The sequence below is a fragment of the Notechis scutatus genome, chromosome 11 (assembly GCF_049901735.1).
Source record: "Notechis scutatus isolate UNSWTSFEM ecotype Mainland chromosome 11, rNotScu1.2, whole genome shotgun sequence".
Lineage (NCBI taxonomy): Eukaryota > Metazoa > Chordata > Lepidosauria > Squamata > Elapidae > Notechis > Notechis scutatus.
In genome coordinates this window covers 14,125,883-14,148,098 of record NC_142019.1, presented here as the reverse complement: position 1 = coordinate 14,148,098, position 22,216 = coordinate 14,125,883, and the positions used below count along the sequence as shown (strand labels likewise).

Here is a 22,216-nt window from a genome sequence, read left to right as displayed (position 1 = left end):
AATACAATAAAAGGCTAAAATAGAATAATTTAATACATAAACATGTAAAATAGAATAAAATGACATACAATTATATTTCTGTATCACCCTTGCAATCTACCCCAATCAGGCCCACATACAATCTCAGTCGGACCATTTTAGTCAGAAATTATGCTGTATTAAACGTCATTTTCAGATTCTGGCCACACATGAGGTAGATGTTTTAATATGGGCTTCCCACTGGTCCGTATGTTTAATATGTGGATCAAGGTACTTCTCTGTTGCCCCCTTATACAGTCAGCATTCAAATAATATAGGAGTCAGATCTTCTACCTCTTCCACTGCACAGATATATGTACGTTCATTGTATGGGATAGAAAAAATGGAATCTCCTAAATCTAACCATTGTATCAAGCTGTTTGAATCTTGCTTGGCTAAACGTCTCCCCTAGATGTTTGGGCAAGTGTAATTTTAAAAAGTTGTCCAGAGAAATTCACAACTGCTAGCTGTATTGCTTAATGGCTGGCTTTGGAGAGAACTGTGCCACTTGAGAATGTTTTGCCTAACATTGAAGTAGTTTTCTAGGCTAGAAAAAAACCTAAAGGGCACGCTAGAAAGTTAAGACTCTTCTGCATTCCAATATCAACTGATTTGCACGGATAAATCACATTTTAGAACTCACACTGAAGAGAGGCATGCTTGAGCTTGTCCCTGGCCAAGGGCCACCCAGGAAAGAGGAATAAATTGCGCAGCAGTTTTTGCAGTTGGGGTTTTGATGAAGTGAGTTTGACCTCCCTCTCTCTTCACAAGAAGCCTTTGTTCCTTTGCAAAATCCTTAAACTTCCTCCTGATTCAGTTGTCCGCCTGAATGATCACAACAGTGCAATTAAATGAAAGATCAGAGCCATTTAAAAGCATGTGGCCAACTGCTTCATAGTGCTTTATTAAAGTCAAAAGAAAAAAGCAAAAAGCAGTCAAATAGTTCATTCTAGTGAATAAGATGTCTCTCTCCGCAGCCTCCCTTGAGCCAGATTATCGTGTGTCAATCAGATACATATTTCATGTGCTTAACAATTAGTAATAATACTCTTCTTATCAATATAACAACAATCACATTCCCATATAAGTAATGTAAGTAATATCCAATATATCTATTTTGCAGGCTTCTCTTAAATTACTTTATACATACATCTAATCCATTTTAATTTGTTTTATTTTCTAACCATTGATAAAACAAATCCCATTCCATGTAACATTCAGACTCTTTTTCTTTAATTTCAAATGTTAACCTATTCATCTCTGCACATTCAAATATTTTCTCCATTACTTTTCCCTCTATCAGTATCTTATCGCTTTGCCAATTCTGAGCAAATACAATTCTAGCTGCTGTTAAGACATGTATGATTAAGTATGTTTTTTATTTTACCGTAACCTTCAGGTACCATTCCTAATGCAAATATTTCAGGTTTCAAATCTATGTGTGGTTTGGCTTTTGATGGAAAAGAAAGAATAGGGTTTCTGGAAGGAGGATGCTTCTTCTTTTATTTTTATTTGTTTTAGTTGATCTTTGAGGGATGATATTCCAAAGGGTGGGTAGGTGCCATGGCCAGAAAAAAGCCATCTTCCTGTGGCCTGCCAGATGGCACTCTCTCATGGATGGGACCAGGGGTGGGCTTCAAGTTTTTTAGCAAGGGGCTCTCTGCCCTAATGACTAGGTGGGTGGGCATGGTCATGTGACTGGATGGATGTGGCCAACTCGATGTCGCTTCTTTGCCTAAGAAAAGATAATATACAAAAAAGTTGTTTATTATTTCGTGCATTTAATACTTAAATAAAAGACTGGGTGAAACCAGGCTTAATAACAGTGACTGTAAGAGGGATCTTGGAGTCTTAGTGGAGTTTCTGGTGAGTTACGTGATTCTTATTATTTGGGAATTAATACCCTCAGAGGCTAGTGGCTATGTTATCTGATTTTCTCCATGGCTGTCCCTCGCAAGCGCTGAGTGGATTGTTTATCTAGCTTGCAACAACTTTTACGAGGAGTGAAATGCTCTTGGCTGAATGCCCAGAAGTTCAATTAAGCCTATTAAGAGCTTTCTCTTGCCTGCTGGTCTTTCTGAGGTTATGGGGGCTCTCCAAGCCCTGCAGAGTCTTAGCTAGGGGCTCTCCTGAGCCCCCAGCAGCCCATCCTTGGATTGGACCCAGAGCATTTCTCTTCTGCTGGATGGTAGATAAGACTGAGTAGGTCAGTCTATAAGTAACCCTACTTATAGCCCTATAAGTAACTCGACCCCAACCCATGAAGAGCTTTAGAAAGATTGGTTTCAGAACAAATGCTTGCCTCGGTTGTGGGAACTGGGTATGTCTAGTTTAACAAAGAGAAGGACTAGGGGTGACATGATAAGAGTCTTCCAGCGCTTGAGGGGCTGTTGCAGAGAAGGGGTCAACCTATTCTCCAAAGGCAGGCAAGGAATAATGGGTGGAAGATCATTAAAGAGAGATCCAACCTAGAACTTAAGGAGAAATTTCCTATCAGTGAGAACAATTAATCAGTGGAACGACTTGTGGGTGCTCCGTCGCTGAAGATTGTCTTCTACCCAAGCAGAAGGTTGGACTGAAGACCATCAAGATGCCTTCCAACTCTGCTATTTTATATGTTGTAAATTCTTCTTTAAGTTCAGGGTTCCATGGAGGAATCTTTCGCTTCATACTGTTTTCTACTCTAAGCAGTTTATAGAGTCATCCTCTTGCCCCCAACAATCTGGGTCCTCATTTTACCCACCTCGGAAGGATGGAATTCAACCTTGAGCTGGTCAGGATCGAACTCGTGGCAGTGGTCAGAGTTAGCCTGCATTACTGCATTCTAACCACTGTGCTACCACAGCTCCAGGATATCATATGTCAGTGAACATAGTGGCTTCATTTTCTTTGAAAACCAATCCTATACTTATAGAAAAAGTTGGCAAATGCTTTGGTACTCACAGCAGAACATACATTTCTGTTCTGTCTGAGCACTAGACTACTTTTTGAGACCGGCACTAAATGTTTAAAATGAATGGAAAAGAAAGTTGGGGGGGAAACTACTTTGATGTCTATGGAGATTCTCAGTCCTCCAGGTCATGGTTGCCCCAAAGGTCCTTTTTCCAGGAGGCAACTGGACTATTCTGGTTTTTCTTTGAAGATGTTTCATTTCTCATCCAAGAAGCTTCTTCAGCTCTGACTAGAGGGTGGGGAATGCAAGGATTGATTTTCCTGGCAGACAGCTGGTCCTTTGCATTCTTTGAGTAACCTCAGCGTCTCACTAAAAGAATGCAAATGACTAGCCGTATCCCTATTTTTGTCCGTCCAGCTACAAAGAGTAATTAAAACCTCACAGCTCTATTCTGCAAGGACCTAAGTGTTTGCTTGGCTTGTCTTAACTTCTAGTTTGGATAAGGATTTTGTCATCCTTATTTGTTAACCCCCCAAAATGTCTGCATGTCATGTTGTCCGTTTGGGTGGGCTTACGATGAACATTCCCATTAAGGCCGGAGAGTCACAGTGAGGTCTGCAGATGTAGGTTTGTTTGGGGAGCACCTGTAGTATTGATTTACTATAAAAAGTTAGTTAACTGGCTGTCTGTACAAAACAACACGTGGCTCTTTGTTTTTCAGAATTTCTTGGACATTGGGCCTTCTGTGTGTTGCCTTTTCAGTTTCCTGTGTGGTTTTTCCCAGGCTAATGAACTTCTGGTTATACCCCTTCTGTGTCATGCTGTAGAAACGTCATATGAATTTGAGAGAGAGAATGACAGAGGTCAGAGTACTCTGGGTCTCTAGATTTTATTTATTTAGCATATAGCACGTGTTAGCCAGGGGTCACCGAGATGGCTGCCTGCCTCTGTGAAAGAATTTTTTTCGGGTGGTGTTACCTTTACCTGTGGGACACCTGAATGTCAGTAGGCAATCAGGGGAAGTTCCTTTCTTGTTCCTACGTGATTTATTGGCTCACGGGAATCGAACCACCAAGCTGCCGACCTCAGCAGTGCGCAGGCTCGGCGTCTTACTATGTGAGCCACTGCGGCCCCAGGGTCTCTAGAATTTAGACCTAACAGACAGCCTTCTGGTGACTCTTAATTTTTTGTTTTTAAGCTGGTTAATTGACATGCAATGTGTGGGAAAACCTTGTAGCCTTTCTTTGCCTCTGAAGACCCACCAAACATGAACCTGATGCTTTTTAGAACATGTTCTACCTAAAAATTACAGCATATGACCAAATGGCTGGTTTCATAGGACAGAGTGAGCTGAGATCTCAGCTTGGAAGGAATGTGGATAAGAACACTTATAGGTTTCAGAGAAGGGGCACAGTGGCCTAGCAGTTAAGATGCTGGGATTAACCGGAAGGTTGATCGTTTTGAGATCTGAGCGCTGTGCAATGGAGTGAGCTCCCGTTCCTTGCGTGCAAATGCAAGTAGATAAAAAGGTACCACTTTGGTGGGAAGGTAACAGCATTCCATGCACCTTTAGCTTATAGTCTTGCTGGCCACATGACCACAGAAACATCTTCGGACAACAGTGCTCTCTCGGCTAAGAATTGGAGATGGACACTGATCTCTATAGTCAGACACAACTGGACAGGGGAAACCTTTACCTTTTATGTTTCAAAGAGACCATTGAAGTCTCCTGTAGGTTTACATCAGAGAAGCTAAGCTTTGTGATTGACCTGGTAGGAAGAGGCCTCTATCTGTTGGTGGCAATGCTGATTTGATAGAACAGTTTCATGTGGGTGGATCAAGCAAGACTTTAATTTCTTTTCTTTTTTTTCTGTAAAGGGAAATTTCTTTTTAACTCACGTTATGCTTTCTAGATGCTTCTTGATACTATCACTGGCAGGAAATTGAAAGTCAGAGTGCAGTTGGCAGAGACTTTAGTGGCCACAAAAGGTATCAGGAGGCATTGCAGGGGAGATATAGCAATAGACTTATATACCGCTTTACAGTGCTTTACAGCCCTCTCTAAGCAGTTTACAGAGTCAGCATATTGCTCCCAATAACAATCGGGGTCCTGATTTTAGCAACCTCAGAAGGATGGAAGGCTGAGTCAACCTTGAGCCAGTGAGAATCGAACTGCCGAACTGCTGGCAGCATGCAGTCAGCAGAAGTAGACTGCAATACTGCATTCTAACCACCACGCCACCACGGCTCATCTGTATACATATAGATCTAAAAATAATTGCATGTACACAGAATAATATCCCTGTCAAAGTATCGTACAGTGGTACCTTGGCATTCAACTGCTTTGAAACTCATCGAATTTGATACTCAATGCATTTCGATGCAAACTCTGTTTGAGCCACGGTGGCACAGTGGTTACAGTGCAGTACTGCAGGCTATTTCTGCTGACTGCCGGCTGCCTGCAATTTGGCAATTTGAATCTCATCAGGCTCAAGGTTGACTCAGCCTTCCATCCTTCCAAGGTAGGTAAAATGAGGACCCAGATTGTTGGGGACAATATGCTGACTCTGTAAACTGCTTAGAGAGGTCTGTAAAGCATTATATAAGTCTAAGTGCTAATGCTATTTGGTACTCAACACACAAGGTAGAACTTGCCATTTTTGGCTGCCTTATGACTCACTTATTCCTTATGAGAAAAAATATTGTTTGGTACTAATGGTTTTTGATACACATTGCACCTCCTGGAACCAGTTAACGATGAGTACCGAGGTACCACGGTATTTCAAAATGAGATCAGCTCTTTTTGTTGAGCGTTGCTTTCTGGTCCCACCAGTAAATACAAATTATTTTTCAGCATGAACTCAGACACTTCGATGTTGGGTTTCGGGCACATAGGCCTGATCAGCTTTTCCTGGAAGCAGGAGAAAGTCAGCTTAAGTTTGAACTGGGCAGCCATTTCTCCCACCACGTGATTTTTCACATGCTCGATCAAATTCTGTTCTCCGTCTCCAAGGATCTGTGAAGCGGTCTGTTTCCTGAATATCAACCAATTTGAAGATGAAGGAGGAAGAGAATCTTTTCCTTGTTTCTGCACTTTTTTTTAACCCAGGAAATCCTGCCACAGAACAGATATTTAGCCTGTCATTATGCTGCGCAAAGGGCAAAGATCGCCTTTGGAACCATCAGAAAATATTGTAATAACTGTTCTGAGCTTGATATTGTCTCGAGATGTGTGCAGCTTCCAAGATGCTCAGCAAAGGCGCGTGTTGGCTGGGAATTCTGGGAACAGGAGTCCTAGCACAGCTGCACCTGCTAAATTCCTGGATACTAGGTGCCTTAAGGATGCTAGTTGCCATTGTTTTAAGGAAACTCGCATGAAGATATTTGGGGTATGTTGCAGTATGGCAGTGATGTATATTTATAAAATGTCTCCAGACAACAGAAACATGTCATGTGCCAGGTTAAGAGTGCTTTATTTGTTCAAAAGGAAGGTGACCCTGATTTGAAGATAATCCCCATATAAAACAAAGATTAGAGAGGAAAATCTCATTAGTTTGTATGGCCACGTTCAGAGAAAAATACGAAGGAATCTTTTTCATTTAAACATTTTCCAGGTAAAAACCAAACCCATGGTGTAATCCTGTATGCATTTGTTGCATTTATTTATGCATTTGTTGGACAAGAAATCATTATCCTCAATAAATATAAATACATTTAAAAAAATAATGAGAAAAGAAGCAATCCACGGAAATTTAAAACAACCATTATGTTTTTAGGGTGTTGCAATACTTGCTTAAAATAAAACTTCCAAATCATCCTGCATTGAGTGAGATAAGGACACTTGAGGGTTTCCAGAGAAACGGCTGATAACAGCTAATAGTTTGGCATAATAATGAAAAGGTTAATGAAATACGGGACTTCAGCACATTTGTGCCAAAAAGGTCTTAGGTATTCTGTGCTCATTTAGCCTGAAGTTTGAACATCTGTAATGTTTCTGTTTCGTTTCCAGAACCTTTGAGACTTATTTGTATATCCTGTCTGAGAAATAGTTGCACTTCTCTTTATATTTCTCAGTTGACAGAATCTCGGAAAACTGATCTAAAGTGACCACATGATCTTCATATGAACGGACTCTGTTTAGATCCTCCTTTGTTTGTCCTCGGCTAATAACTCTTAATTCAGAGATGAGCAAACCAGGATTCGGGATTTGTATTTAGCAGTAAGCGAACTATGGAGAAAGATCTGATTCAGTTCAGCCAGTTACACAAGTACTCGTTTTTGCACGACAAAGACATATTTGCTTTGTTATTTACCTTCATATCTTTCTTGGCAGCTGCTGCTTCACTTATACCGGGCCATTTTATCCTTGACTCACTTTGTAGAGGGGTTCACTTTGTTTCAGAGAAGAGTAACAAAGAAGATAAACAGATAACAGATAATCAGAGTTGGAAGGGACCTTGTGGGTCATCTAGTCCAACCCCGCCCAAGCGGGAGACCCTACACCAGTGATCCCCAACCTTTTTACGCCACGGCCCGGTACCGGCATCAGCTGGGCGCCGCGGCCCGGTGCACCGCATCAGCTGGCGCCGCCATCTTTTTGATGAAAACGTGCTTCCGGTGAGCTTTCTACCGGAAAAGCTCACCGGAAGCACTTTTTCATCAAAAAGATGGCGGCGCCAGCAAGCCAGCGACCGTAGGACTTGTTCCGCGGACCGGTGCCGTCCGCGGACCGGTGGTTGGGGACCCCTGCCCTACACCATTTCTGATAAATGGCAGTCCAGTCTCTTCTTGAAAGTCTCAAGTGATGGCGCTCCCACAACTTCCGAGGGCAACTTCTGTTCCATTGGTTGATCGTTCTCACTGTCAGAAAGTTTCTCCTTATTTCCAGGTTGAATCTCTCCTTGTTCAGTTTCCATCCATTATTCCTTGTCTGGCCTTCAGGCGCTTTAGAAAATAGCTTGACCCCCCTCCTCTCTGGGGCAGCCCCTCAAATATTGGAAGACCTCTATCATGCCTCCCCTGGTCCTTCTCTTCACTAGACTAGCCAAACCCAGTTCCTGTAACCGTTCATTTTAGCCTCCAGTCCCCTAATCATCCTGGTTGCTCTTCTCTGTACTTTTTCTAGAGTTTCAACATCTTTTTTATAACGTAGTGAACAAAACTGGATGCAGTACTCCAGGTGTGGTCTTACTAAGGCTTTATAGAGTGGTATTAGTACTTCCCTTGATCTTGATTGTATCTCTCTGTTAATGCAACTTAGGATGGCATTAGCTTTTTTGGCGGCAGCTGCACACTGCTGACTCATATTTAGCTGGTTGTCCACTAAGACTCCAAGATCCCTCTCACAGTTACTGCTATTGAGCCTGGTTTCACCCAGTCTATATGTGTAGTTTTGGTTTTTCTTGCCTAAGTGTAGGACTTTACTTTTCTCTACATAGAATTTCATTTTGTTAGATAGGGCCCAGTGTTCTAGTCTGTCAAGATCCCTCTGGATCTTGAGCCTATCTTCTTGGGTGTTAGCTATTCCTGCCAGCTTAGTATCATCTGCAAATTTGCTAAGTTCCCCTTCTATTTCCTCATCTAAGTCGTTAATGAAGATATTGAAGAGTACTGGGCCTAAGACGGAACCTTGTGGCACCCCACTGCTTACTTCCCTCCATTTAGACTTAGATCCATTAAGGACTACACATTTAGTACGGTTTGTCAGCCAGTTGCAAGTCCATCTAGTAGTGGTGCTATCTATTCCACTTTTTTCTAGCTTACTAAGAAGTAGGTTGTGGTCTACTTTGTCGAATGCCTTGCTGAAATCTAAATATATTATGTCCACAGTATTTTGCTGGTCTACTAATTTAGTCACTGTGTTGAAGAATGAAATGAGATTGGTTTAGCATGATCTGTTCTTAACAAACCCGTACTGACTGCTAGTTATTACTTGACTTGTTTCTAGACGTTGGTGGATCTGTTTTTTTATTATCTTTTCCAGTATCTTCCCGGGTATTGATGTTAGGCTGATTGGTCTATAGTTTCCTGGGTCTGTTTGTTTTTTTTCCTCCTTTTTTTGAAGATGGGAACCACATCAGCTCTTTTAAAGTCCTCTGGTAGTTCCCCGGTGCTCCAGGATTTTTGAAAGATATGGTGCAGTGGTTCTGAGATGACCTCTGCCAGCTCCTTTAAAACTCTGGGATGTAATCCAGCAGGCCCCCGTGATTTGTGTTCATCAAGATCAGACAGGTGTTCTCTTACTATTTTTTTTTTTTTTTTTGCTTATTTTAACTTTTATTTCTGATCTGCCTTTACAGTTATGTTTTTGGTGGGTTGCAATATAGTTTCTTTTTGCGTGAAGACCGATGCAAAGAATGAGTTAAGCAGTTCTGCTTTCTCTATGAAAGGGAAGTCGGCCCTTTTCTAATCTCCCCCGGAGGGTGAAACCTTCTCATGTCTTTAGACTTATGATCTGCCACTGACAACAGCAGTTGAGCTGCTGAAAAAAAAAAGTGGATTACTATTTCAAGCCTGCTTGTTTCCTAATACCTTCCCTTTCAAAGTGGAACGGTTTTGGTGTTCATGTGATGATCACCCGTTTCCAAGAGTAAGCGGAAGTAGAGCTCCAATTGGTTATGTTAGGATTTTTTTTTAATTGGTTGTTGAATTGTAAGCATTTTAGAAGAAAACAGAACACTTGAGTGTGAAAAACAGTGCAAGATAAAGGAAACTTGATAAGTCATTGCGGCTGGAGGCGAGGAAATCAATCAATCCTTAAAACACCGTTGCAAACCCATCTGAAAAGCACATTGTGCATCATACTTTAATTTTTCGTGCCTTGTGCTACAGAACATCGTGAGCCGATGAGATGCTGTCTAGACGGTGGATTGCTCTTAGGATTGGCAAGTTGGGGGCGACCTGAATGGGCAAAGTTGTGGTTTTCAGTTACAAAAGCAATTGATTTTTATTTCACAACTTTGCTGTTTCCTCCAGGTTAGGTGGAAGTGACAAGTGTCCACTGCCTTTTACTTACTTATTTTGTCTCTATCCGAAAAAGATGACCAGCCTCTTCCCCAAATAATTTAATTTTAAAACAGGAGGGTTGTTTGTGTGTTATCAAGAGGATGATAACAGAAGCAAACAAGGTTCTTTTTTTGTCTAATTTTCTTTGGGAAGTAAACGGGAGGAATTAAATGCAGGTTCTCTTTATCTTTTGCAAAATATAGCAATGCTGAGGTGAACTGAATGGAGACTCTTTCATTCCTGTCTTGTAGGAGTTCAGGTAGTCCTTGGCTTACGACTACAACGGAGCTCAATATTTATGTTAAGTGAGACAGTTGTTAAGTGAGTTTTGCTCCCATTTTACGACCTTTCTTGCCACTGTTGTCAAGTGAATCACTGCAGTTAAGTTAGTAACATGGTCATTAAGTGATTCTATCTTCCCCATTGAATTTGCTTGTCAGAAGGTCACAAAAGGGGATCACGTGACCCCGGGACATGGCAAATGTCATAAATACGAGTCAGTTGCCAAGCGTCTGAATTTTGATCATGTAACCATGGGGATGCTGCAACGGTGGTTAGTGTGACAAATGGTCTTCGGTCACTTTTTTTTTCAGTTCTGTTGTAACTTTGAACGGTCACTAAATGAACTGTTGTAGTAAGTTGAGGACTATCTGTTCTGCCTTTCTCATCCCTGGGTCTTCAGGTTTTGTTCGATTGCCACTCCCATGTGCTTGGCCATACCAGCCTGTCCATCAAGCAAATATTTGTCAGGATGTGAGGGCAAAATGCGGCCAGTTTATTATGAGAGAAATATAATGAAGATACCTCACAAGAAAAGTAAATATGCCCTACTTGTCACGTGGCACAAAGAAAATCCCTTCTTTTTGTGAGGAAGGCTTTGGGAACTCATGAGCTGCAAATGTACTGGCACCAGCTGAATTTCATCAGAGTGTGCCCACACACCAGAAAGCTTGCAGGATAACATGGGCCACAATCCTGCCACGCGCCTCTCTCGCCATCTCTCCAGCAATATTTCCCATGTTGCCAGAAGAATCTTTAACGTACAATTGCAGTGGTTTTTCTTTTGGAACCACTCCAAAAGTTGTGGGGCTGGGTCTAAAGTGATCCAGGCTGATTCTTTTACCACCCATCAATTGTTTTATCTTGCCATCTGTCAGAAATGGTGTAGGGCCTCCTGCTTGGGCGGAGGTGGGGGTTGGGCTAGATGACCTACAAGGTCCCTTCCAACGCTGTTGTTCTGTTCTAGGAGAGCCCTGTTGGTCTATGGCAGCAAGTGACCACAAATGCTTACGCCTTTTAATAAAATCCGGTATTAGTTGGAAACGATGCTAAAGGGTTCCTCCTGATGTTTTGTACACTGATGGGATTTTTTTTTCTTTTTTGATGGGATGATAGTGATAATTATTACAATACTTCCGATACTGAGAGAAAAGTAGGCAAAATAAGATCTAAGGGCCATTTAATGGTTGCTATTAAAAGTGACATGAGGTGTTTTTAAGAGATGACCAATTGGAGCCCGGGGACAGGGTCAAATACGTCGCTAGTTAGAATAGAATAACAGAGTTGGAAGGGACCTGGGAGGTCTTCTAGACCAACCCCTGCTCACCCAGGAAACCCGGTACAATTTCAGACAAATGGTTGTCCAATCTCTTCTTAAAAATTTCCAGTGTTAGAGCCTTCACAACTTCTGGAGGCAAGTTGTTCCACTGCTACATTGTTCTAACTTTGGAGTTGAGAATGGAATGGAATAGGAATAAGTATAGGGAGTGGAGTGGAGTGGAGTAGAGCGGAATAGAGTAGGAATAGAGTCGAGTTAAGTTGAGTGAATAGAGTAGAGTAGAGTAGAATAGAATAGAAGAATAGAATAGAATAGAATAGAATAGAATAGAATAGAATAGAATAGAATAGAATAGAATAGAACAGAGGAATGGAATGGAATGGAATGGAAGAGAAGAGAAGAGAAGAGAAGAGAAGAGAAGAGAAGAGAAGAGAAGAGAAGAGAAGAGAAGAGAGCTGGAAGGGGCCTTGGAGGTCTTCTAGTCCAGCCCCCTGCTCAAGCAGGAGAACCTGTACAATCTCAGACAAGTGACTGTCCAGTCTCTTTTTAAAAACCTCCACTGGTTAATTGTCCTCACTGTTAGGAAGTTTCTCCTTAATTCCAGGTTGCTTCTCTCTTTGATTAGTTTCCAAGCTCTCACCTCCCGTCAATTCCATTAACCCTTATCTTAGTGCCAATTTGGCATGAGTATTAGCAGATCAGATTCTTGTACATAGCCAGCATGAAATAAAGTTTTGGGGCTTTGAACTCTACTCCGTTTCTGGTTTCTTGCACCCCTGACAGTCTTCAGTTGGACTTGCCAAGAGTCACCTCTGCTAAGGAGTCACCTTTTGGTCCTCTCTGACGTCTCTCTTGCAGATCATTGTAGATGATGACGACAGTAAGATTTGGTCGCTCTATGACGCTGGACCCAGGAGTATCCGGTGCCCCCTCATATTCCTCCCACCGGTCAGTGGAACGGCGGACGTCTTCTTTCAACAGATTCTAGCCCTGTCTGGATGGGGTTACAGAGTCATCGCTGTGAGTATCTTCAGACCATCCCGTGTTTCATTTGTTGAACTTGCCTTCATGGTCAGGGGGCAGAGGCTTGGGGTCATGACTCGGGAAGCAGAGAATAGATGGGGTTGGCAGGGCCAGTCAGAGGTGGTATTTGCCAGTTCTCCAAACTCCTGAAAATTTCTGGTTCTGCAGAAGTGGTCAGAACCTGCTGAATACCCATCTCTGCTTCTGAGCCCTGTTTGGGTAGGGCAGTTCTGCCATCTCAGTACATTTTATATTAGTCTTTGTCTAGACTTAGACTACAAATTTCTATATTTAGACTTTGGAGGCCACAAAAACAATACTGAGTATACTTGTGAAATTGAAGCTTACAATATTTACTCACTGTTTTTTAAATTTTGCAATTATCAGTAGATTCCCCATTTTAAGAGTTGCAGATGGTTTAGAATTGGAAATGGTTTAGAATAAGATAAATCAATAAGAAAACCGTCAACAATCTAACTATCTTCTGTAAGTAAAGCCACCCAAGAACCACAGGATCTAAGCAGGTCTTCACTTTAGTTTATTCTGTTGTCCTTGCACCTCGTGCAACAAAATTAAACACCATCGTCAGTATACATTATAACTATAAAAATAAAACCCAAACACACATCCTTCACATTCTATACAATTGAATTGAAAACCCCTGATCTTGCATTCATATTGCTCTATACAGTGGAATTCAAAAGAGCTACTGCCCTGCGACAGAAACTGTTTTTCAGCCTATTTGTCCTTGTTTTTATTATCCTGTACCGTCTGCCAGATGGTAATAGTTCAAAAAAAGGGGGTTCCCAGGATGAGATGCATCTTTGAGAATGTTTTGAACTTTCTTAAGGCAGCGGGAGCTATAAAGCTCTTCCAAAGAGGGGAGAGGGCAACCCATGATCCTCTGGGCAATGACGTTCACCCTCTGGAGTGCTGTCTTATCTGCCACAGTGCAATTGGCAAACCCTACACAGGTGCAGTAAGTTAAGATACTCTCTATGGTGCAGCGGTAGAAGGTCACCAGCAGTTTTACATTCCGTTGTTGTTTTCTGAGAAGTCTCAGGTAGTATAATCTCTGCTGGGCCCTTTTGACCAGGGCTGCAATGTGGGCACCCCAGGTCAGGTCCTCTTTTAGGGTAACACCCAGAAACTTAAAACTGTCCACTTGCTCCACTCGGTCTCCATTGATAAGCAAGGGCTGGATGTCTGATCTGTTCCTTCTATAATCCACTATAAGCTCCTTGGTCTTATTGGTGTTGAGGACCTTGGTCTTATGGTCTCCATTCCACAAAAGCAACTGGTCCACCTCATCTCGATAGGCAGGCTCATCCCTCCCACCACTGTAGTATCATCTGCAAATTTAGTAATAGTGTTACTAGCGTGAGTGAGAATACAGTCATGCACATAAAGAGTATGGAGTAAGGTCTTTTCTTCAAAATGGGATTTCCCCAGTTAAGATGCAATTATGCCTCTGCTCCGAGTTTTATCTGCTGAAAATGTTGAAAGTGGCAATTAAATTTCTATAAGGGTACCCTGCATCTTTTCCTCTGTTTTTGTTTTCTTTTTCTTTTTTACCGTTTTAGTTACAGTATCCAGTTTATTGGGAGATCTTTGAATTCTGCGATGGATTCCGGAAGCTGTTAGATCACCTACAACTGGATAAAGTTAGTGCTTACAATAAAATGTTAGGTAAAAAGCTTAGAGTTTATTCATGTTTATTGGCTCAACCGAGAGAGAATCTCCTTAGTCTGTACTGAGTCACTAATCTATTAATCTTAGGCATTTGTTTCCTTATCAGATTTCTAAACTGGTCCCTTGCTAGGTGATGTACAATGTCAAACACAATATTAAGAACAGTAGGATCAAAAGCAATAAAAGTGTTAACAATTGGGAAGAAAAGTGGGGTTGTTTGAAAAAAAGTGGAACCTCTTGGAATACTTGTTCTGCCTTCCTGCTAACAGACTTGAAACCAAAGATACTTTTTATAGGGGTATGAAAACAGACTCTTACTTTTTAATAGGACTTCAAACCCAAAACAGAGCATTCCTCACCTGAAACGGAGCTATTTTGAAGGGCAAACACATCCCAAATACTGCAGCCACCCGCCTTGCATTCGAAACGGGCTTTTAAATTTAAGATGCTTTGATTCAAAACATTCTATCTGCCCCTAATTTTTTGCATAACGGTTTAACACAGCTTCTGAACTGATGTTTGCATAAATGGTTTATTTTTATTTTTTTTAAAAAGTGTATATCAACTTAAAAGAGCATTTATGTAAGATTCAGGGTTTGTTTACTGATAAAATGAATATATTTTCACCAAGAAGATGTTGCTTTATTTCTGGGAGGACTATTCTGTTGGATAATCACTGATAAAAATATTCAGAAAATACAAGTAGAATGGGGAAGTGGTGTTTTTATTTGAAATGATTCGGTTTCTGCGGGTGAAGGGAACCAACAGGAGATGGCAGAGATTATAGAATGAAATTGAGAGATTAACTGGAAAGTCCATTGTCTGAACCTTTAATCTGATTACCGAATTTGCCATAAATCAGGGGACTCCCATCTCGGCAACTTTAAGACATGTGGACTTCAATTTCCACAATCCTGGGAGTTGAAATTCCCAAGTCTTTAAAGGTGCCGAACTTGGAGATTCCTGCTGTAAATGTTTTCTGCTTGCCTCTTGATCTGTCAGTAGGTGGAAACTGGTCTAGTTGCCAAATGCTTGGAACGGTAAAATGTGTTTGATAAAAAGAAAAATAACCAAGAGGATTTTTTCTTTCATTGTTTTATTATCAGGTTCACCTTTTTGGTGCTTCATTGGGAGGTTTCCTTGCTCAGAAATTTGCTGAGTACACCCACAAATCCCCCCGGGTCCAATCTTTGATTCTGTGCAACTCTTTCAGCGATACCTCGATTTTCAATCAGACGTGGACAGCAAATAGGTGAGGCGCCAGTCAATAAATCCGCATTTGCCTTTTTTTTTTCTTTTCTTAAAGAGACAAACCCTGTTAAACGATTCTCAGAACATCCCGGCTGTGAAGTTTGGAGCTAGGCACAAGAGCCTCTTGGTGGAAGTAGGGAAGACTGGTGAAAGCTCAGATCTGATGTTACTACAAAGGGTTCACATGCTGTTCCTCTCCTTCCAAGGGTTTTTTGAGTTTGAAGCATTTTGCATACATGTCCGTCTCTCCGGTTGGGAGACGAGTCCAGGTTGTGTGCTCGCTTTTGAAGGCAGGACATTTGTTTGGGATCCACACAGGGGTGGGATTCTACCGGTTCGGACCGGTTCAGGCGAACTGGATGTTAAATTTGCATCTGGTTCGCTGAACCAGTATTTGAACCGACCGGCTGGCCCCTCCCGCCCCTCCCAGGAGTCTTCACGGGGCCCATTTTCTTTTTTTTAAATAAAGTTTTATTTGGGTTTTCACAAAACATAATGCAAATAAGATATCTTTTTTTGAGAGCAGCATGATCCTGGGTTGTCACTTTTCCATACAGATATAAACACTCAATTACATATTCCTCTTGTATATTCTATTCCATGTCTAATAACTATTTTCACATTTTCTCAGTAATTTTTCCCTTCCCTTGCTTTCTGCAACCTTATTTTTAATTATCTCATTCCTTTCTAATTTTAATTACATATCTTTTTCTGAATTTCAGTATCTTTCTAATCAACATTTTTTATATTTTTGTCTGTCCTATTTACAATTTCATATTTTCTTTTCTCATAAGACAATTTTTCCCCTGTAGTTATTAGACTGGAGTATAACACCTTTACTTATTATCCATACAAATCTTATTTAGCACGTGGCCCATTTTCAACGCAGATAAGTGCAAGGTCTGCCTGGAGGCTCTGGGAGGGGGAAAAACGGGCCTTCTGAAAGTATCGGAAGTCCGGAAACAAGCCTGGGGGCCTCCAGAGCCTGGGGGAGGCCATTTTCCCCCTCCCCCAGAGACCCAAGAGAAGCCTCCAGACTCTTGGGAAGGTGAAAAATGGCCCCTCGGGAGTTCCGGTAGGCCACGCCCACCATGGCCACGCCCAACCGGTGACTGGGCAGCGAACCGGTTGCTGGGATTTTTGAATCCCACCCCTGGATCCACATTCCTTGTGTTTGAATAGAACTTCCCTTTCTGCAGCTCACAAAAGCAGGTTTTTGGATGGCTTCTGTTCTTTGGGAGAGTTGAGGGCCATCATGATGAGCCGGAGGGAATGCATTCTGCAAGCCACGTCCATACATTCTGGAGTCCTGGAGCTTGGTTTGTGAAGCTTGGTTTGTATGGTTCTGGGAACCATCCTGGCTAGCATATGCAAGCAAGTCTGCTAGTTTCCTACCCTGGAAGCATGGTTGTGTCAGAAAAGACACTTGACTTTAACAACTCTGAGCTTTGACTTCAAGAGGTTGCAGTGTGTCCACAAATAAACTGTGGTTATGTCTAGTTTAATGAAAAGAAGGACTAGGGGTGACATGATAGCAATCTTCCAATATCTCAGGGACTGCCACAAAGAAGAAGGGGTCAAGCTATTCTCCAAAACACCTGAGATCAGGACAAGAATCAATGGATGGAAACTAATCAAGGAGAGAAGCAACCTAGAACTCAGAAATTTCCTGACAGTGAGAACAATTAATCAGTGGAACAACTTGCTTCCAGAAGCACTAGATGTTCCAATAGTGGAGTTTGTAAGAAGAGATTGGACAACCATTTATCTGAAATGATGTAGGCTTTCCTGCTTGAGCAGGGGGTTGGACTAGAAGACCTCCAATGTCCCTTCCAGCTCTGTTATTCTGTTAAATATAGAGTTTCTATTTCCATTTATTCAATTCAGAAATCCAACATTGCAAAATCTGTTGCATTGTTATAAAAGCCAACCTTATTGGCTGCTCAGAAATCCTTGAAAACTTTGCTCTTCCTCCAAGCATTAGAGCCTCTGCATTTATCAAGGAGTTGTTTATTTTTACTGGGCAAGTTATTGATCTTTTTTTGTGGTTGTTCATTTGTATGAGTATCTTGGTTTCACTGTTTTTTCAGCCACCCAGACTGATTTGTTTAAGATGGGTGGCCATATAAATCTGCAAGGTATATAATCAATATTTTTTTCTCCCACTTGGATTTGGAGATTAAAGATATTTCATTACCCTAAAACCAGCCATAGACCTTAAAAGTCCAACCACACAACATGCAATTTTGCACAACACAAAGTCAGTGCCAGCAGGAAAAGAATAAAAGAAATTAAAATTGGAAGTTACAGAGTAAAAAGCTTTGTTACCCAATGGTGTTGTTCAACATTAAGTAGTCATTAACATTTGAAGTGGCCAACACTAGCTTAAACCAGGGGTGGGATACGACAGGGTTAACTACCGGTTCGGGATTTACGAGCTTCCCTGCCTGCTGTGAGCCGCAGGCCTGTAAATCGTCATCAGCACGCTGGTTGCAGAGAAGCAGCCTTTGAAACAGCCCTCTTTTCTTGTTTTTTTAACTGCAGCTGTGCCTCATTTGGCAGCTGAAGTTGAAAAATCAGGAAATAAAGATCATGTAACAGCCTGGGTGGGCAGGTGGGCAAAAACATCAGCAGACATAGAACCGGTTCTATGTCTGCTGGTCTTCAGGGCTACCGGTTCTACAGAGGTGGATAGAACCAGTAGAAACCCACCCCTGGCTTAAACTCTAGCAATCTAGGTTGGATGTCTTTGTCTACAATAATGGATAGGATAATTTAATAGTCATCTGGGAATTGTTAGATGATGGCCAGAACGGCCTTACTAACAGTGTGAAATCAGGTAAGCAGAGATCTTTGGGCAAAGATATTTTTTTATGTTTAACTTGACAACACAGGGCTTCTCCTGAACCTGAAGTCCTAACTTACCTTTATATTCCTCTCTCTTTCCAGCTTTTGGTTGTTGCCCGCTTTCATGTTGAAGAAAATTGTCCTTGGGAATTTTTCCTCTGGTCCTGTAGATCCTGAAATGGCTGACGGAATTGATTTCATGGTGGATAGGGTAAAGATCCATAACGGTCAATTTGGTTACTTTGATGGTGTTCTGAAGTTTGTCCAGGAAATAGCAAAATACTGTGTGCTTTTGATCTTCTTTTCTTTTTCCTTTTTCTGTTCAGTGAGCTGTGTGTGTGTGTGCGCGTGTAGGTAGTCCCTGAGTTACAACAGTTCTGTCAAGGTTCCTACTGATGGTCCCAACCCAGCAACCACTCTCAAGACGATCAGATCTCTTAATGCAAAACTTTGTTGAGTACATCATTTCGGCACACAATAAAAGCAAAACCAGATCTGGCTAATTCCCGCACAATTCAATATAATTAAAGTATAGAATCCTCCCTCCCTCCAATTAGTGGAGGTCACATTGTTCAATTAAATGTCACAATATTGTTATGAAAAGGTATCTAGAAGGTCTGGCAAACACCTGCTGAAGTGACCTTGGTTCTCGTGGGCTGAGAGCTTGATGGTTACAATCCACATTCCCTCTTCAATCCCCCTCCCCATAGTTCGTTGGCAAGTTGAGAAGCAATAGCAGTGAAAGAAGCATCAGTACACATCAAATCTTGACAAGTTCATTTAGTCACCGTTTGAAGTTACAATGGCACTGAAAAAGGTGACTTATTGACCGGTTTTCATCCTTAATGACCGTGGGAACATCCCCATAGTTACATGATCAGATTTCAGAGGCTTGGCAACTGGCTCATATTCATGATGGTTGGTCGTAAGATATTGCAACCATAAGTCAATACGTAACTAGACTCAATTTTATAATGGTTTTTGCAGTGTTTCCTAAATCACTATGATTGTTAAGTGAATCGTGTGGTCATACAATTCCCGGGATCATGTGATCACTTTTTGTGACCTCACAAAGTCATTGGAGAAGCCAGATTCATTTATGTACCATGTTACTAATTGTAATTATTTCAGCAATTCACTTAACAGCTGTGGCAAGAAAGATCGTAAAATGAGGCAAAACCAGGGGTGGGATTCTACCGGTTCGGACTGGTTCTATAGAACCGGTTGTATATTTTTTTGGGGTTTTGGGAACCGCAAATCCTTCCCCTTTTTTGTTTCTTCTCCACACCCTCGCGGGGGGGGGGGGGGTGGTTTTTTTTTTTTTTTTTTTTTTGGTTTTTTTTTTTTTTTGGGGTGGCTTTTTTTTTTTTTTTTTTTGGGGGGTTTTTTTTGGGGGGGGGGGCCCGGGGGGGGGGGGGGGCTACCCCCCCCCCCCCCCCCCCCCCCCCCCCCCCCCCAAGACCCAGTCGTAAAAATATTTGCATCCCACCCCTGGGCAAAACCCCTGGGCAAAACTCACTTAAACAAATGTCTCACTTAGTAATAAAAACGTTGGGCTCAATTGTGTTCGTAACTCGTGGACTACCTGTATGTATATATTGGGAGACCTCCAAGATCCCTTTCTATTTTGGTATTCTGCATTCTATTTCTTGGTCGCCAGATTTCAGATCCAAAATAGATGGTTTCTGTTTTTTTGTTTTGTTTTTCTTAACGTCTAACAGCTAGAAAGTTTGGGCCAGAGCGAGCTGGCTTCAAGACTCACTCTCAATTGCCAGAATTCCTACGTTGAACCTCATAAGATCCGAGATGTCCCTGTCACCATCATGGATGTGAGCAACCTTGCAATATTCCTAGCTGATAAGCATGAGATGAAACTGGGTTAGCTGGGTGTTGGTTTGTGGGAATCTCCAATCCAGGAGGATCTGTGTCTACGGTGGTCGTACCGGCACCATTTCCTCCAAGCATTGGGACCTTCTGGAATAAAAGAACTGTTATTCCCTTCAGGGGAAGACCCTGAGCTCAGTGATAAGGGATGGCAAAGCTCATGCTGGTTTTGACTTTTAGGTATTTGATCAGAGTGCCCTGTCTACAGAAGCCAAGGAAGAGATGTATAAATTGTATCCCAACGCCAGGAGAGCTCATCTTAAAACAGGAGGCAATTTCCCATATCTCTGCAGAAGTGCTGAAGTAAACCTGTATATCCAGGTAAATCCTGCTCACTCACTCATTCTGTCAGCGTTCCAGCAACCCTCCTTTCCAGCCAATAACTCCGAGACAGACACCTTCTCAAAGATTGCTTTATTAGGATAGTAACTGGCACATCTGTGGAATCGCGAATCTGGAAGTTTTCGGGCTTCCTTGCAATATTCAAAACTACAAATCCATCCCCCACCTTGGCCGTCCATCACATCACATGGCCCAGTCACGAGGTCCATCCTAAAGTAAGATTCTTATTTCATTCTGTGCCACACTCAATGGCCTTGAACTGACAAAAGAATTTCATTTTGTCTATGTAGAGATACTCAATTTGAAATCCCACTTTCTCAGGCTTGTGGCAGCGTGGGAGCATTGAATGTCAATATGGCTTCCAAAGCTGACACATTCATTCATTCATTCATTCATTCATTCATTCATTCATTCATTCAATTCACCCACCTATCCATCCATCCACCCAATTTATTTGCCACTCACAGTTCAGGCAACTCTGAGCAACATTTTCCTCTCTCATGGGTGAAAGTAGAGTCAATGTCGATGTTTTATGGTTTAAAGGGGGAAAAAAAGGAACGAATAGATTCTACTTCTGTCCATCTGCCCTACAGATACACTTGCTTCAGTTCCATGGGACCAGATATGCTGCTATTGACCCTTCCATGATCAGTGCAGAAGAACTAGAAGTCCAGAAAGCCAATCTCCAATCTAGCAACGAACAAGAACCACCATTGTAAGCAGCTGTTTGGCTGTTCTTTCACCTGGAGGGCCTCGCCTCTTTCCTTTGTTGGCAGATGTCCTACCCAGTCACATCTGACCTTCTTGCCTTTCTCTTGTCTCCCACTAAACTGGCTAGAATTGTGTCCTTTAAACTCAGCTGGATGGATTTCGTTATATGAAATAAGGCTACGGATGCTCGCTCCCATTTCTGTTTCACAAGCTAAGTTTGGATAATAAAAGTTAAGGATGCAACTTTGGCAGACTCGTTTAAAAAAACAGAACGAATGCAACTGTCAGAGACAAACTTTTGGTACCAAAGCCTTCATTACTGTGCTCTTACAGAGAATAAATCTTTTTAATATATATGTATATATACAAATCTCTATCTCCATGCAGAGAAAGGCTATTATGAACAAATTACAGATGACTGTAAGCTCATTTATAATTTGAATATTTAGTTTTAAACTGTGTTGGAAGTGTCAGTATTGCTGTTACGTTTCTTTATATATTGTTGCCGCTTAATGACTTGAAATCAAAGGGGTTTTTTTGTAAAATTAATTTGCTATCATTTTTGAATAAAATTTTAACTGGGTGTGGGAAGGACCCCAGTTATTCTGCTATGAAGAATTTGCAAGGTAATAGCTTTGCTTCGTCCTTAAGGTTTGGAGATGTAGTATCCTGCCTGACCTGGAGCCCTCCAGTTAGATTAGAATTTTACAAATTTTACAAATTCAGAATTTCCAGTTGTGCTCTTCATAATTACAGAAGATTAAAGTTTTTTGAACGTTGGAGATGGTTATTGAGACCTGAAACAATCCAGGTTTCCTAAGAAGTGACAGTTCCCAGGTTTTCGGGAACTACAAACAAATGAACTACACAAGAGGGGGGGGGGAACCATTTATTTGAAAACCAGACATTTCAACATTGCTTTAAAAATACAAAAACTTCATGACAAATTTAAGAAAAGTGTACCGTCTGTAGATAAAACACTGTCCTGTGAG

At 41.6% G+C, this 22,216-nt stretch overlaps 1 protein-coding gene across 1 annotated transcript in view; it reads left to right on the top strand.

Moving 5' to 3' along the window:
* SPG21 (SPG21 abhydrolase domain containing, maspardin) overlaps nucleotides 1-21,839 on the top strand; it is a 33,183-nt gene extending 11,344 nt beyond the window's left edge. The window contains exons 4-10 of the mRNA XM_026673085.2: nucleotides 12,333-12,494; nucleotides 14,081-14,161; nucleotides 15,296-15,441; nucleotides 18,390-18,498; nucleotides 20,009-20,116; nucleotides 20,352-20,492; nucleotides 21,107-21,839. Of these exons, the coding sequence (XP_026528870.1) occupies nucleotides 12,333-12,494; nucleotides 14,081-14,161; nucleotides 15,296-15,441; nucleotides 18,390-18,498; nucleotides 20,009-20,116; nucleotides 20,352-20,492; nucleotides 21,107-21,232 (873 nt within the window). The 3' untranslated portion in view covers nucleotides 21,233-21,839. The remainder of the gene's footprint in view (nucleotides 1-12,332; nucleotides 12,495-14,080; nucleotides 14,162-15,295; nucleotides 15,442-18,389; nucleotides 18,499-20,008; nucleotides 20,117-20,351; nucleotides 20,493-21,106) is intronic.
* The last annotated feature ends 377 nt before the right edge of the window (nucleotides 21,840-22,216 follow it).